This window comes from Leptosomus discolor, chromosome 2 (genome assembly GCF_034619465.1).
Source record: "Leptosomus discolor isolate bLepDis1 chromosome 2, bLepDis1.hap2, whole genome shotgun sequence".
NCBI classification, from domain to species: domain Eukaryota; kingdom Metazoa; phylum Chordata; class Aves; order Leptosomiformes; family Leptosomidae; genus Leptosomus; species Leptosomus discolor.
In genome coordinates this window covers 25,111,199-25,128,233 of record NC_141392.1, presented here as the reverse complement: position 1 = coordinate 25,128,233, position 17,035 = coordinate 25,111,199, and the positions used below count along the sequence as shown (strand labels likewise).

General features: G+C 41.7%; 1 protein-coding gene across 3 annotated transcripts in view; it reads right to left on the bottom strand.

The window, feature by feature from the left end:
- EML6 (EMAP like 6) overlaps positions 1-9,403 on the bottom strand; it is a 117,138-nt gene extending 107,735 nt beyond the window's left edge. For all 3 annotated transcript variants that reach the window (XM_086460776.1, XM_086460777.1, XM_009955777.1), the window contains exon 1: positions 9,207-9,403. In XM_086460776.1, the coding sequence (XP_086316902.1) occupies positions 9,207-9,403 (197 nt within the window). The remainder of the gene's footprint in view (positions 1-9,206) is intronic.
- Positions 9,404-17,035: the final 7,632 nt, after the last annotated feature.

Genomic DNA, 17,035 nt, shown 5'->3' with positions numbered 1-17,035 from the left:
TAGAAGTAGCAGAGCCAGTCCTTATTCAGTAATCACTCTGTGTGCATAAGACCATGGACCAGGAGCATAACTGCATATTACAAACTTGTTTTACAGCTGCTAATAGAAAGAGGAGTTTCACCGAACAGCAGTTCAATGGGCGTTCAAAATAAAATATATAATTTCTGAACAGATGAGAAAGTAATCTCAGAATCCTAGAGGAACCAGGAATCTGCTATAGCCCTACTGCTAAAATCTTGTTTAAATGCAGCCACACTAGTACATATTCAACGGCACTGTAAACAGGGCCAGAGTTGGTCCTATTAGTGTAACTTGTCACATACATGTCATCATCTTTCTCATATTCTACCAGACAGAAGGCCAAAGAGAAAGCTCAACTTTCACCTAATCATAGACTCCAGCATTTGGAGACCTAAGCCAAAAGCTCCTTTAAGTACCTTATGAATAATGTTCAAAAACAGAGATATGAAAGAAAAAACCAAGGAAATCTACCTTTCACATATGTTTTCTGGTCAGAGAGAAGCTGACTCTGACTAACCTTCTGTTAAATATGTCTTAAGATACATAGAAGAAGGAAGTATGGAAAAAATGCTCTAACCTTAATTGCAAGGAGAGCTGTAATAAACCAAAGGCATATTTTATTGTCTTTTTTTTTTTACTACAGTTTACTTAATTGAATAAACAACATTTCTTTTTTAAAAAAATAAAAAATAAAGAGAAGAGAGACACTGGATCCTGAGCTCTTCAGAAGTTTAGCTCATCTTGCCCAAAACTGTTATAAACACCCTTATTTTGCAATTAATATTTGCAAGTAATGTTACTACTAAAGACAGTATAAAAGTAAATGACACTTGCAATTTTTATCTCTGCATATGGAAGACAATTTCTGAAGACAAGGAAGCAGACATTTTGCTTCCACATGCCAAATTTTGATGTGGATGCATCAACATGAGTATGACTATATATAAACTATATTACTAGTCAGCAACTTTCTTGTGGGATTATCCCTTGAACATTCAGGTCTGCTAAAAATAATGAAGGCACCCAAAATTCCCAATAAAAATTCAGTAAAATCTTTTGTAACAAGGGGTGCTAGGCAACCAAAATAAAGGGGTTGCTATATCTCTCTCAGAGTATTGTTTATTTCATATTCTATTTTTATTACCATAGTTTCAGTGTCTTCCAATCCATCTGTCACAAAAGACCAGACTTCAACGCCAGCATCAACAGAAATTACATCAGTAAGATACAGTGTACCACAGTTCATTATACTGTTACACTGTTTAAAGAAACTTGATATATTTGGTATGAAAACCACATGAGTACACCCAAAACACCTCAGCAATAGTTCTGAACTCTGAATGTGTATAGCAACACAACGCACTGACCAAAATTTGGAATCAACAAGTCCACCTCTGCATGCTGAGTGGATTCACTGTGCTGTTAGTCGCGTCTCGTACATGGAAAAAGCTCAAGAGGTTGCAAAAGCAAATGTACAACCGAGAACATCACCACTATGCAAAGTCACAAGTAGCAATACCTCTTTGTTTCATTTGAGTAATACATCAGTATTAAGTTGTTCTTAGCAACTTGCACAATTTTGTATAGAATGTAAGGTAGAAAGGATGTGAAAAGTAAACCAGTAACTTTTATTTCCAGTATATTTGCATAACAGATAGAATCCCTTCCCTGCAACACCAAGGACCCCAGACAAAAGCACTGTGATGTTCCTCCCTGGATGCATCCAGTGTCACTGTCTCTGAAGATGCAGCAGGGTTGAATGATGTTTCCTTTAGAGATCTCTTGGGTTGGTTCATCATGTCAGTCTTCGAGACAGACATAAACAGAGAGTCTACTTGGCCTTAAGTTCAGGCCTACCTAAAGCTTTGGAGGTCTCATCCAACTCTGCTATAAATACCACCTCTAAAGAAGAATTTAAATTCAACACACCTGTTATACAGAAACTCCAGACAACTAAATGTTCCTGGGGGAGAAACACATCTCATGAAAAACAAGCTGCTGTTCCAAAGAAGAGTCTTTAAGTGGGGAAAAAAGTAGGCATTTTTGCCATTTACCAAATGTTCCTAAAAAACTGAGCAGTAGGCAAGTGAGCAGAATACTTAAAGACCTTAAAACTCCTCCTTGTTTTGCAGAGAAGCATTCAAACACTAGGAGCTGTAGAAAGCATATGGATGCTAGGTGCAAGTCTAGTACTAAAGTCACTGAGAATGTTTCATAGAAGTATTTATGGTATGTGAAAACTGTTCCAGCAGTTTGTCCTTCTAGAGAGACATATCAGAAGTATTGCCACAAATACTGCTGCAGCTCCTTCTCCTCCAATATTTGGGGGGGGAATAACAATCTCCCTCAAACTGAAAACCCTGTTTCTACTCCCAAATAGATACTATAGCAAAGGAGCTTTCTTCTGCAACGCAGTACAGAACAAAAAAATTCTCTCTTCCTCTTCCATTTTCACCAAAGGAGGTGCAGCCCTTGTGTCCTCAAGGAAAAGCCCAAAGCACAGACTAGAGTAACTTCCACCACCACATCTGAAAAGTCTCAGTTGCCAGTTTGCATGGTGAAAATGTTGGAATGACATTTGCAGCCCCTGCCAGACACAATTCTTTCTTGAGATACCCAGTTATGAACAAGTTATCATAGGCAAAAGTATGAATCTATAATACTAATTGCTGAAATACACATCATTATTTTTCCATTAAGTGTTCAAAGAAAGATGTGGTTCTTCTTGGAAAAACGTAATCAAGACTTAGAAAAAAGAAAACAAGTACCTAGAAATTGCCTAGATAAATCTATCTGACATACATGTAATCAGTAAGAAAGACAGGAGTAATAGATCATGGAGGCTGAGGTCTTCTCTCCCAGAAGATGCAGTTTATAAACTTCCGTAAAAATTAGAATTTATATACTTTTACAGGAACTTTTATAGTAGAAAATGGTAATACAAAACTGTCCCATAAGTTGCCCCCCCACCCTTCTAACTAAAAAGACAATTTGAAATGAAGGTGACTCATATCAAAATATTTTCTATGAGTTCTCATCCATCCCGTTAAACAGCGATTACGCACTGCTACCTGAGGATTCCTAGTCATCTTAAATCAAACTGAAGTAAAACAAAACAAGAGTTGCAGAGAGTTAATGCAGAGGAAATGGAAAAAAAAAAATTAAGCTTAGTTTGATTTTTTTAAGATACTATAAGCAGCGCAGGAAAACAAGGTAAATAACGTGACACAGAAGTCTCTAACTGCAAAATTCCAATATAAGACTATGCATAACAAAACCTTGATATTTAATAAGCTGAATGCTCAGTTCTGTGTGATGAGTTGGTTCACATAAATCCAATTAAAAATGTAATATACTAGCTGAAACAGACTTAAACACATCTTTTTTTCAGCTGTGAAAAGATTTGAAAATGTAATAAAGATCCAAATATTTTCTACAGAGGAATACAAGTACTTCCTGTTTTGTTGGACACGTTTATTTCTTTTCCATTTTGAAAATGAGTTAAATCAATCTGATGATTTAAATGCTCAAAACTCCAGTTGTGTTTTTTAATAATAAACATATTTTCATTTGTCCAAACAAGCAAGTGAGCTGTGACTGGACAAGCCCCAGTAAAGACTTAAAATCTGAATGCAGCACAGCAACTGAGTGGAACAAGAGCAGCCACCAGGACTCCATGCAGTAAATGGCATTTTCCCATTTTTTTTGAGATTGAAAGCAAAAGAAGCAAAACACTCTTTAGATAAGTTTTTACGAGGGATTAATTTCTTTAATATGAAATGCCTTTAACAGCCTCCTGTCTCAAAACAGTTCCTAAAGCACATTAGTACACGTGGAGCTCAGATTCTGCTTCACCCTAGCTGTTCCAAAGTCCTGTCTAGCACATTTTAATGGCTTTGCACAGGAACGTGCATAGCATTCATGCAAGAAACAGGTCTGGAATTTCTGCTGTTGAAAATCTCGGATGGCTTCATTGCTACTTTGCTACCTGTTAGGTCATTACATTTCAGCAGCGCTGCATGCGCACCTTCCGTGACTAAAGTCAGGGTTTAGCGCAAGCCACAGACAGCACAGTCTTCCATGCACTTATCATAAGAAACAACCACGGTAACTTGAACATCATTCTATAGCAAACAAGTGCTGTCCCTTACCATCCAAACAGTGGCAACTAAATATAAATTTAAAGTATTTTAGATCCCTTCAAATAAGCACCACCTGATAAACAGAAATATTATTATAATACATAATTTTAAATAAAAAAAATAAAGGACAATTTAGATATTTTAACTCTGAGGTTTTGATTTGCCTACCTCTGCCATCAATTTACTTATTCCAAAATTACATTTACTACAGTCAACAACATACGACAGTGCTTCAAGCATCATACTTCTTTTTTCCCCCTACTGCAGAAAGACAAGAAAACGTGCAGTCATGTTCCGATACACATCCTGTCTCCCGCAATGATCACTCTCAAGAACAAACCAGGCCTCTAGTCACTCTCGCAGCCCAGTAAATCTCCTCACCGCTAGCACATCCACATTTTTAATCTCAATCTGTCAGCACAGTGGAACACACACCCCAGCATACTTATAGCAATATTCTGATAAATCCGACATCGCTATTACATTGTAAGCAGCCTTACACAGACAACATGCTTTGGCATCCATAGATAACAGGGTGGCTTCCGAGGTACTGTGCCCAGGCAGCAAACACTGCAGGGAGACCTGAGAAAGGGAGCAGTCCCTTGTGGCACTCTGCCTCACAAGTGATTCGCTTGAAGCCACTGGAATGCAAATTGTGCTTTTATAAATGCGTAATACTACAACATATCAAATAATGCAAGAAATTGGGGTATACAAGAAATGCAGGTGAAGTCTTCAATATGCTGTGAAAGGTGTTCTCTCAGTAAGTTTTGACATATTCAGGAAAAATGTTCAATACTGCAGAAATTCTTGGAACTACAAGAACAGGGAGACATAACAACTTCGTTAATACATCATTGGAAAACTCCCAAAGTTAGGAACTTCTGTTTACAAATGAATTTGGTAAAAATAAATAAAATCAATTGCATTTTAAATTATAATGAGAAGCATCTCAACTGGTTATATTTTCATTTTTGCTGTTTTCTGTGGCAAGCTTTTTTGGCTTTCACAAGCAAAAACTGCAGAAAAATTATAGGAAAGAACTGCCTCCATTCAACATTTCATCAAGAGATTGCTGTCATACAAGTAATGCACAATACAGAAGTAAGAAAACTTTCCATTCTTTTGAAAGTGTTCAATCACTGTCAAAACTAATGATCCAGTCTTGCAAGTGGTTATACTAAACGTAAATCCTACACTCGCATGAATTCTGTTGAAGGCAGCGAGGCTGCATGAATTACAAGACTCTCATTAATACATTAACTTACAGCCATTACAATGAGTTGCTGCAAAAGCCCACTTTTAAATTACTCAAGAAACAAAAAAAAAATCCCCATATGTTAATGTCACAGCTTCTGAAACCTAATCCTGCAAAGCACAAATGACTGAATTCAACAAAAAGCAGTCACATGTGTAACGATATGTCCACGTGACACCTTCTACATTAAAACGTTGCAATTGCTATGCTTTTACATAGCTATTATGCATTAGCAAGGCTGCTTCGGCTAGATCACATTTCAAGAACAACCAAATGTAGAGCTACTGTGCAAGACACTTCATGATTGCTTTGCGGTCTGTACCACAGACTTTAGGGTAAACCTAAGGCTCACGGCTCAGAGAAAGGAGTACCACCCCAACTTCCACCTCCCCCAAGCTGCTAGGCTGCACTCAATAATCAAAGCTGTAATTTTTTAAAGTAAGGGGGAGGGAGAAGCATAGGGTCTATTTCATGCTCTTTGATTATAACAAAAACTTCATAAATGACATGTCTTTTTAGTCTCCAAAAAATGCATCATCAGCAGCAGTCGTCTGAAACCAGAACCAATGCTATTCATTTCAATCATGTGTTGATCCTCTTTTACAATGACAGTACATGTTAATCAACAGCATTACTTATTCCACAACCAAATAACATGCAAGAACTGTAATATATGACTGGAAGTACCAAAAGAATCACAGAATACTTTAGGTTAGAAGGAGAGCTCTGGAGGTCACCCAGTGCAGCCCCTCCACAAAGCAGGGCTCACGTCGCCTCATCATGAAGTTCAGAGGAGGAAGAGGTTGGAGGCACAGCACCTTGTAGTGGCTTTGTACAGAAAAAAGAACACTTCAGAGCTCGTTTGTTCGTACTCTGAACATCTGCTTCTTTAACTGGTTGCAGTATGTTAAGCCCCTTATACAAACAAAACATTTTTCAAATATGAATCTTGGAAAAAACGGCGTTTCTCCATTAATCCAATAGAGCCTGGTCTGCTTTACTCCAAACTAAATTATGTCTGACTGCATTATCTTGATACAAAGCAAGAGGCATGACTATTAACTTGTGAAAACACGTTAAACGCACACTTTTAAACACCTGACCTTTTCACCACAGACAAATATCCACTTTCATGATTTTAATAAACACTTCAAGGTAATGCACAGGTTCTCAACCCTCTGAATCGTGGGTTGACTTTTTTTCCACCAAATAGCATTCACTGAAACCTGTCAAGACAGACAGAGCTAACAGCAATCCGCAGAAGCAGAAGGTCTTACCACTTCAGGGTCTTTCAGTCTTAAAGAATTTGCATTATTTTCCAAAATCTGCAGGTTTTCTTTTTTTCAAATCTCTTTAGAAATTACAACCTGTTGGACTGCAAATGTATGACTGTTGGACATTCTAAAACTGCTGTTTAGAAGCTGGTCTCAGGCAAGTAAATACCAACAAAACCAGAAAAACTGAGTAACTACATTCATCCCATTCATCTCAATCAGATGATGGCTGTGAAGCCCAACATCTGAGAATTTAAATTCCTGCATTTATTAGCCATAGCAGCGATAACCATGCAAGGAACCATCTACTTAGAAGTACTTAAGAATGATGGGACATTACATCAATAAGGAATGCAAAGTGCATCAAAAGCAAAGGAAGCAACCATTACCAGCTGCAAACAACAGAATATTCTAGCAGCATTTGCAAGATTCTCTACTTTCTTAAAGCCCATGTTATAGCAATGTTCCTTGGCCACTATAATTTGAAATTGACTGTTATTTGGGTCCTGCTCATGCTTTCTGGACCCAAATGTTTCATCCTTTGTGAAATGACAGCTGTCCTACAGAATTCTGATCTTATTGCAGATCAGAACCAAACTTCATCTTTCCAAAGCATTAGTTGGACATACAGCGAGTCCCTCAAAACACCTGCTTATTTCAATGGGTGGTTGCTAGTTTCCTTTAAAGAGCAAAACAGGCATAGGCACCGTCAAACTACAAATATCAGGCACTCATATTCTTTCTATTCCCATTGTATGTTCTAAACATGACACTGCCAAAAGCAGTCTCCTAATATGAGATGCCCTAAAATAAAGGGCACAGAAGCTGTACAACACAATTGGTTTGGGGAGGGAGGTGTTGTCAAGCATAATAAGCAGGACAATTATTCCTCAGCAGACGGAATATTTAAAAAAAAGAAGGGCGGGGGTGTGTGGGTGTGTGTGTATGTGTTAGAGAACCAGAGAACCACAGCATCACTGTCCAACAACAACCAGCGGATATATGTAGATACGTAGTTGTGTCTTGGCAAATTATATTTCTAGTATTCAATGAGAATTCAAACATAAGCTCACAAATATACAACTCTCTACACAGCTTACACTTCCTATCCCACAGAGTATCAAAATGTTTGTCCATACAATAAGGAAAACTTTAGTTTCACGATACTGCAGTTGCATCTAAAATACTCATTCCTTTCTAAAGGATCTGATCAGCCAAGTGCCTATTTTAACAGCCTTTTGGAACTGATAATACCTTTGAAACCAGAATAAACTTTTATGCACATCCACCATACTTCATGAAATGCTACTGTTTAACATACTATGAAGAGGAGGAGGAGAATGCTACTAGGCTACAGAGCAGTCAAAAGCTCTCACCAGGAAAAGTGGGAAAACTGGATGGTTTTCTGTAAACAAGGCTCCAGAATGATTATATGACAATTATGTGATTTTGCTACCGAGTGTCAAAAAACTCTTGACTTCAGCAGATGTTTCCACAGTACTACTGCACCATGAGTCACCTGGGACTATTCTGATTTCACATCATCAAGAAAACGCTTCATTCATGCTGAATTAGGCGAATAGGGGGGGCAGCAGTTAGCTGTGTTCACAGGAGTGTCACTACCATGCAACTTCCCTTGTAAGGATATTCTAGGTTCAGATTTCTAGCATAAAGTAGTAAAGATAAGATTAATTTTCTATTTTACTGATGTACATTTCTGTATTTTAGACAAATTTTTTAAAAGGCGACATTAAACTCTGCAACCACATTTTTATTCTGTTGTTTTGTGAAATGGAATAAAATTACTATTATTGTAGGACAGCAACATCAATAAAATCCACTTCTTAAGCAGAATTTGAGAGAAAGAGACCAAAAACTGGTCAGACCAGGAGCAAGACCTGTGCTTCTGTAGCCATCTTGCACCAGCACGCTCGGGATTTTTTGGCTAGATTACAAACAGCTAAACTTGGTTTTGAGAGAAATTTTCCAGATAATACATATATTTATATACACATATATATATAGACACACACACAAAAGATTAGTTTGACCTACATGACAGACTTATGGCACTCTTGTACTGGGATGTGCTGAGTGTAAGGACAGCTACATCTGCCTGCTGTAAGTCATCAGAATCAGCGAGCCAGGGTCCCAGCTCTGGAAGATCAAGGTGCTGGATCCACGATTTTGCAGCAATGTTGCACTAAGATCTCCTCAGTGCATTTCCGTACTGAAAAGAAGTGCTTTGCTTTTGGTGCAATAGAAAAAAACTTACCTTCTCTCTTATTATAGCAACATTTTGAAGCTTTGCTACAAAAATAACAATAATCACCAGTATCTAGAAACCCAGCTTCCACCCAGACTGCTGGTAACAAATCTGAGCTGCTTTAAAACGACAGGTACAAGCTGAGCTGTAAGAAGCGAGGAGGGGGTATTCTGCCAGCCCTACATTCTCCTCCCTTCCGTTTAAACCCCACCCCACCCTACCACCAGAAAAGTCTTCCCCCTTACCTGATAATATCATCGTTGTGCCCGAGGAAGAATTTCTGGCTGTGCTCTCTGGTGTTATAAACCACGCCGACTCCAGCCACGAAGTAAACCACCTCTTTGCCTGCCGTGTAGTACAGGTTGTTGCGGCACTGGTGACCCCTGTACCCGTAAACCCACTCCAGACGGAGCTGGCATCTAGGAGCTGTCCGATCCGCCATGATAACCAATCCCCTCTCCCCACAAGCACACACAAAACCTAGCGCTGCCCCTCCTTCCCTCAACTCCTTCCCCCTGCAGGGTTTTCCCCTTTAAAACGTTAGCGGTCCCTGCCCAGCTGCCGAATCTTCAGGTGGCACGTTCGAGCGATGATCTTCAATGGAAAACACATTCGCGGATCAGGGCTGCTGCCGCCGCGCTGCCACCATAATCTGCTGCTGCTGCTGCTGCCGCCGCCGCTGCCGCCCAGGACGAGCAGCTGCCGCTTCCCCCGCTGCTACGCGACCCAGGCAACTACTTGGGGGAGAGGGGAGATCACAAAAACACACCTACATAAGCAGCAGACAGGGCTTTTTCTTTCTGAAGGCAAAGTAACTTCTGTGCGTCATCACCACCACCTGCCAAAGGCTCCCTGCTGCATCTCTCGTATTGCACCTTCTGGGCTTCCTGCAAAAAGCTTCCTGGGTGGCTTTTCTTCTCAAGATACCTATCTTTGGTTTAAAACTGAAAGAGAGAAAGAAAAAAAAAAAAAATCGTGGCTTTGAATTGCAGGATGCACGTGTACTTAAAATGCAAAGGGAGTACTTTGAGAGGGGGGAAGCACTGTTTGGATCCGTGCTGTGGCAGTTCTGAGTGGTTTAGGGTCTTCTAAACCTTTTTCCAGCAGGATCCAATGCTCTGAGTTTTTCTCTGAGATACTATTGAGGGAGGGGATTTGTATGCAACATCCAGCATAAATACGGTAATGTTACCCCATCGTTCCTTACCCCCAGCAACCCAAAACTTCCTTGCACAGCAACTATGTAATTAAAACAATTTTATGTTCCCATTTTTCAGTCACAAACTCTAAATTAGTGGAGGCTCATCTTTTTATTTACTGTCATCCTTTAGAATGATATTCCCAAGGAATGCATTTCCTTGCTTGTCTTCTGCTTTTCCCACGAGATTTGTATTGTCACTATCAGTCGAGTGTGGTTGCTGCACCTTCTTTGTGGTAAGACACCCACCACTTTATAATGCCAACAAGAGACCAAACCCAACTCTCCAGAAACTCGGCCACAACCGCAGGGAAAAGAATGCTGGACTCAAGAGGGGCAAAACCGAAGACTCGTTCACAGAGCATAGTGCCAGATAGCAGGGAAGAATAAGCTACCCCCTACCAGGCTAACCCCGCCACTTTCCCCACACAACAGGCCTCACGTTCACTACCTGCCCAAACTGAAGAGCAGCGCGTTGGTACCGGCTGACATGAACGCTTACAGCGCCGGCAGCTCTCTCGCAGGCAATACAACCCGCAAGCCATACCACCCGCCCTCAGTGAATTACGCTTCACGCTTGAAGCAAACCTTAGAGCAAAACCTGGCATCGCAGCCAGAGCAATTGCAGAGAGCCAGTATCGTCTCTCACGGCCCCCAGGCCAGTAGTCCCTATGGCGGTCAGCCTGGCGCTGCCCCGCAGCTAGGCTCGCCGGACATCGGCCCAACGTCCCCGCCGGGGCAGGCGAGCGGGGCGGCCCCCCGCGGAGGGCGACCCTGCCCCCGGCTCCTGCGGACCGGGCACTGCCCTCTCCCCTCTGGGCGTGTGCGAGGTGCGGCGGTCCCCTTTCCCCTCTCCCTCAGCGAGGTGGAGCCTGAGGGGGGCCAGCGGAGGCTCGGCTGGAACAGCAGCTCGCCCGCCACGCGACCACAGCCGCCCCTTTCCCCGTGCGCCCCGCAGGAGGCAAAACGGCGGCGCGAAGGGACGGCGCTCCCTCAGCGGATGGGCGGGCAAGAAGCCGCCGCCCCGCCCCGCCCCGCCCCGCCCCGCCTGTGGAGACCGGCTGTGGTCGGCGACGGCGGCGCTCACCCGCCCGGACCCGCCCCGCCGCTCGCGGCGCCTCACGGGGATGCGAGTTCTGGCGGGCGGCTACGAGCTCCCAGCGTGCCCCGCACCCACGCGGCGGGCAGTTGCTGTGGCGGCGGCTCTGGTGGCAACGGCGGGGCTGGCGCCCGCCGCCCGACAGCCGCTCGCCGCCCTTCCCGCCTCTTTGAGGGCGCCCAGGCAGCCGCCCTGTGCCGGAGGGGAGATGGGGGGCACACAGCGGGGCTGCCCGGCCTCCAAGGCTCGACTGGCGGCGTATATGGGGGGAGGCACTGGGGGTTTCGTTTGTAATCACGTTGTGGGTTGCCTCATTCCTGTACCGCCGTCAGCGATCTGAGAAAGCGCGGCATACGAGTTCGCCCAAGCGCTTCCCTTAAACGTGGTGGCTTGCCGCACGAGCTGTATGCAACTTCACACAATAAAACCTATCCTTCTGCTTTTCGCGTTCACAAATGTACCCAAAAGTCTCAGAAAGAGCTTAGAAAAATGAAGATACAATAGAATCAGCTGATCTTTTCTTTGCAGCCAGCTTTTTACTGGATTAGATTGTTTTTCTGGCAGTTAAGTTGGCAAATCTTAGCAGCCACACACCAAAACACACATCTTGTTTTGTCTGAACTCATACAGCCGTTAAAATGATTGATTGCTGTTGCCAAGCATGCAATCCATTGCTACAAAAGCCCTTTTCAAAAGGAATGATAACTTAACATAGAAAACAGCAATCATATTTACACTGGTGTGCTGGTCTCTGCGGTTTGAAATCAGCTGGGACCAGTCCTTTGTCTTGATTTCCTCTTGGTGACACGCCAGGCCTTTGGGACAGAACACCTGGTACACCTGTACACAAATACCTTCTCTCCCAGTGGTCCTTGAGGAATGTAGTTGCAAATACTTTTAATGCTGTTGTTTACTCACATTAAAGTCAGTTCTGCACGCAATTTGAATGCTTTTAAAAGCTATTTAAAATATTTAAAATTCATAGAGGGTGTAGCATTTTCATGAGCACCTTTGTGGCTATCTCCCACTCATTTAGACAAATAAACTTAGGGACTTTGAAAATTTCAGTAGTATCTAATCGCTAAATCAACCCTCCTGCCTCCTTTTAGGTAACAGTTTGGAAAATGTGTTAAAAATAGTGAAAATGTATTTAACTTTTACCATAAAGAAACTCTTAGGGGTTTAAGTTACTTAATTTTCTTATCTTTTCTTACACTCTGTTGTTACAAAATTCTTTCTTAGAAGAACCTTGTGATGCCCCTGAATAAACAAGTTAATGTTTCTTGTCTTAAGAGCAGTTTAATATTGAGCACGAGTGTCTGTCCAATAAAGCTGAAAGATTTCTAGGATCAATGGCACTAATAATGAGGTGATATACTATCACAGAACATCAAACTGCTAAGCTATATTGTAATTAGGAAATAATATTTGCACTTTAGGCATTAATTCAAGGTAACAGAGTTATGATACAAATACAGTATTTTGTCACACATGGCACTATCTATTAGGTTTGCTATGGTAGTTTTTTAGTTACCCAGCATGTGGGTAATTCGTGTTACTTTCCTTCCATCACCAAAAAAACTGCTACTAAAATACAGCTAGCATTTTGCTGATTTTTAATCTGCTCACCTTTCTCCGCCAGGTCACATCACGGACTTGGGTGGTCCTGCTGATGATGCTGCCACAGCGAGCTACATGTAGGCAGGAGCTTTGTCCCCTAGAAGAGAAAGTTGATACAACCTCTCACGTTCTTGTATAGCTGTCATCCTTACATAGCCTCAAAAGGGCAGGAGCAACAACAGCTTTAAAGACGCTGGGTGTTGCATTACCCATAGGCACACAAACCCACTTGTGCTGGAAACCTGGGTGAAGTATCTTCATGTAGCTATGAAACAATTTCAATCTCATTATTTTATTTTTGTCTGCTCGGAAACATCAGAATGTGGAAAATCTTGTCAACTAGTGGATGTGGGTACCTAGTAAGACTCCCAATGAATTATGAATTCTTCATCCTTTCTCATCTCAGTGTTATTCAATGGAATAAATTCCATGCGAGCTTTCTTTTTATGATTTTATTTGTTACATTATGTAATTCTCATTAAAAAGTTACCAGATATGACACATAGACTCTTCACCTACTCAACAAGGACAAACATAAAGCTAGTTTCAAGTCTATGCCTGTATGGCTGTCACCTTTCCATGAGCAACAGCGGTCAAGCTGAAATTTGTATTTTGTCCTTCAGTAAAACCTTGGCATATTCTTTTTTTATTTGTGATATTTAGTATGGTCAAAGTGGGGGGGCACTAAACAGTAGCCATTGTTTTACTAAAAATATATCCACACATTTAGAAAAAATTGTTATAAATCATTATCATTATTGTAGCAATGACGTACACTACTCATGAACCAACACCCCAAAAAACCTTACAGAAAAGCCTTAAAAATAAACATGTGGAACTATGAGTTCACTTCCATTTATTTTCCTATAATCTGTACTCTCAAGGATTTTGTGAAATTTTTTTTTGGTGACTGAATTACCTTCCACAGTGAGTTTTTTTTTCTGTATTTTTTTCCAATTAAAAAAACCCAAACCAATCATCAAACATTATTACTTTCCTACCAGGAGCTGTCACGTTGCTAAAAAAGTTTCTCAACACTGCAACCTACCGTTCATTGCCAGCACAACATAAACATCGCTGGTGCTTTCATGTTTTCTTTTTAGAGTTAACACTGGGTATAAACCTAACTGAATGTAATTCTTGAGATAGAGGTCTAATAGCACAGGCTTTATTTTAGATGGGTGGCTGTAAAAAACACACAGGGAGTTCTGGAGTCCTCAGTATCACAAGCATGAGGATGGCTGGGAGGGAGCAACGCAAAACAAGACAGATGTGAACCTCAGTAAGAAAGGGCATGTTTGTTCAAAAAAAAAAAAAAAAAAAAAAGAGTAGGCTGAACATATTTTCAACATAACTCTTGTAAAAATCAACACTTCAAAATATATTTAAGAGCATAATGAAAAGGTACATAAAAAGTTGCAATAGCACCACCATTTTTCCTCCTCGTTGTGGCAAGGAGCCTGTTAGCCTCGCCTCGCCTCGCACATACAGCCCACGACATTTACTACTTCCTTTGTTTTAAATGTAAAAACAAACTAATACAGCATCTCGCATGAGTAGTACCTGAATGGCAGTTATCACACTCTCTCTCTGCTGAAGAGACCATTCTCTGGGGTTTTTGAGGGGTTTGGGCTTTTTTTTGGTGTGGTTTTGTTTGTTTGTTTGTTGGTGTTTTGTTTGCTTATTTGTTTTAAAACACACCTTGTAAAGAAGATACCAAAACCCACCACATCTCAAATGAAATCCAATCCTCCATGATACATCCTGCCCACTCTGTACATACCCAAGAGCTGTGATTCTTCCCTCCCAGAAACATGTGTATTGTCCTAGATCTTTGCTACATAAAATACCATTTATAACTCGTATTTTTACAGATGAATGTACAGCAGATGTACTGAGATGGCAAATTAATTGTATTTCAAATTAGGTACCTCTTATTTGAGTTGCATATAATTTTTTTAATATATGAAAACTGTAAGAACGTGGGGGGAGGGATCAGAAGCAGGAACTGAGATCTAGTGCTGTTTGTTTGTTGCCTGGCATTACGTTAATCCAATCCTGACTGATGCCTCTCAGTCATTTTACAATTTAACTACAAAATAATATCAGGGGAATTGGCTTTAAGCTCTTCTTCCTTGTGGGAGGAAATACTGATTTGCATTGATGAAATGCTAGGATCTGGCCAGAAATAGTGTTAGGAAAAAAACAGAAAAGAAAAAATTGAGTCTTTTCCATCCTCAAAAGCAAACCCATTTCTGAAAGATCAGACATACCATATCCTTTCAAATCCCAGCCTACAGAGAAGGCCTTCTGACCAACCATCATACATTCATTTTGCTGCATGTCTTAAGTGCAGTCCAGGACTGCTACGTACAGATCAATCAAAACCATCTCTCTAGGTCTGCTGTGCTCATCCCTGCTCACAGCCCAAAGGGACGGAGCACACAGCGCGATCCGCAGAGCCCCCCATCACAGCCTGGCTGAGCCCACTGCACCTCGTCACCGCTGACACCCTGCCACTCGCTGCAGCACCTCCTACCCGAGGGGCTCCCAGGCCCGGTGGGAGACCAAATCACTAACAGGTTGCTGCCTGCCTTTATCCAGACATGCACTTGGGGCTGCCTTTCTATAAGCTTTTCAGGGAATCTCCAATTAATTTAAAATCACCATCACCATTGCAGAGATCTCAATCTTCCCACAGAAACTCCTCTCATTTTTAATGTCACAGAAAGGATGGTTCCTCAGCTTTCAGCCAAGTATCCTGGCTGCCATACTTGACTCAGCTTCCCTCCTATGGTGATTCATCCAAGACATGTCTAAAGCTTGCCACGAGTTTACATAACTCTTTTAAAATCTGACTTTTCCAAGTTAAGAGAATTTTCATCCAAGCTCTCAATTCTCTTGAGTGCACAAGTAATACTCACTGCACTGTTCAGGTGATGGCAGATCTGCCGCAGCTAAGCATCTCTGGATAGAGTGACCTCTCATGGATAATGCTGGTACTCCGTGAACAAGGGAATTTTTTTCCTGAGCTACGTATGGCAGTAAAAGAATAGCAGTATTAGTAAGAAACTAGTAAAAAAATTCATTTTAGGTCCAGATAATTTCTACCATTCTAACATAATGAACCACTCCAGCATCTCATCTAACAGGGAAGGATTATGTGAAATTCATTAATATACAAAGTAAATGATACTTCAAACATAGAACATGTATAATTAAACTGCATTGTAGATTTGATGCTCGCAATTGCCAGGCCAACCAGCATGCTGGGCTTAAGCAGCAAGTGAGGATTCATCATGAAATCTACACTTAGGCACAAAATCCTTCCTTTCATACTTTACAGAATAAACCGGTATTTTATTGCCAAGCAGACCGTCTTAAGTCTCCTGATCCTCTGTTCTGGGACTCTGCTGCAGGTGTGATGACTGGGAAGCACAGGCTCCCCCTCGGCTGCTCCAGGCGTGCACTGCATATGCTGCATTATGACACACTGCAGAAGCGACCACGTGGGCTTGCTGAAGCAACTCCACTGCCTTTGAGTGACTCAGGCGATGGCACACACAACTCGCCTGGGTCTGCTTCGATAGCATTAGTACATGTAAGACATCTCACCCCACTGGGCTATTGTCAGAATACACAGCGACAAAGGGTACAAGCTGAATTAGAAGCAAACCCCTTAACTCCTGTGCTTTTTGCATTCAGTTGCTCTGTGTTGTAATACATTTCTCTTTATTCTCAATAGTCGTCCTGTGTACCGCAGCATTTACAGTACTGCGTTGTGGGTCTGGTTTATGCCTCACCTTGTTTGTACTTTAATCTTGTTTAAAATCCTTTGAAACAAAACCCAGTAATCTACCAGAACCAGGATATCCATTGAATTGCTGTCACCAGGCCAGAGAAAAATGCTAGACAACAGGGGCTACATTACACTGAGCAGTAAGGAAGGAAGCAAGTGCGTCTCAGGCACCTAATACTGACTCCTCAACTAGGCCCTGCGCACCCGTAGCTGTGGGGACAATTCAAGTCCCAATGCATTGAGAAGACAGTGCTTTCCTACCCCAGCTTTGATCTGCTTGACCTTAAAACACATCCTCTTGATACCAGGACACAGAAAAGCACGCAGAATCCTCCCTCCACTTCTGCCGGCCGAGACC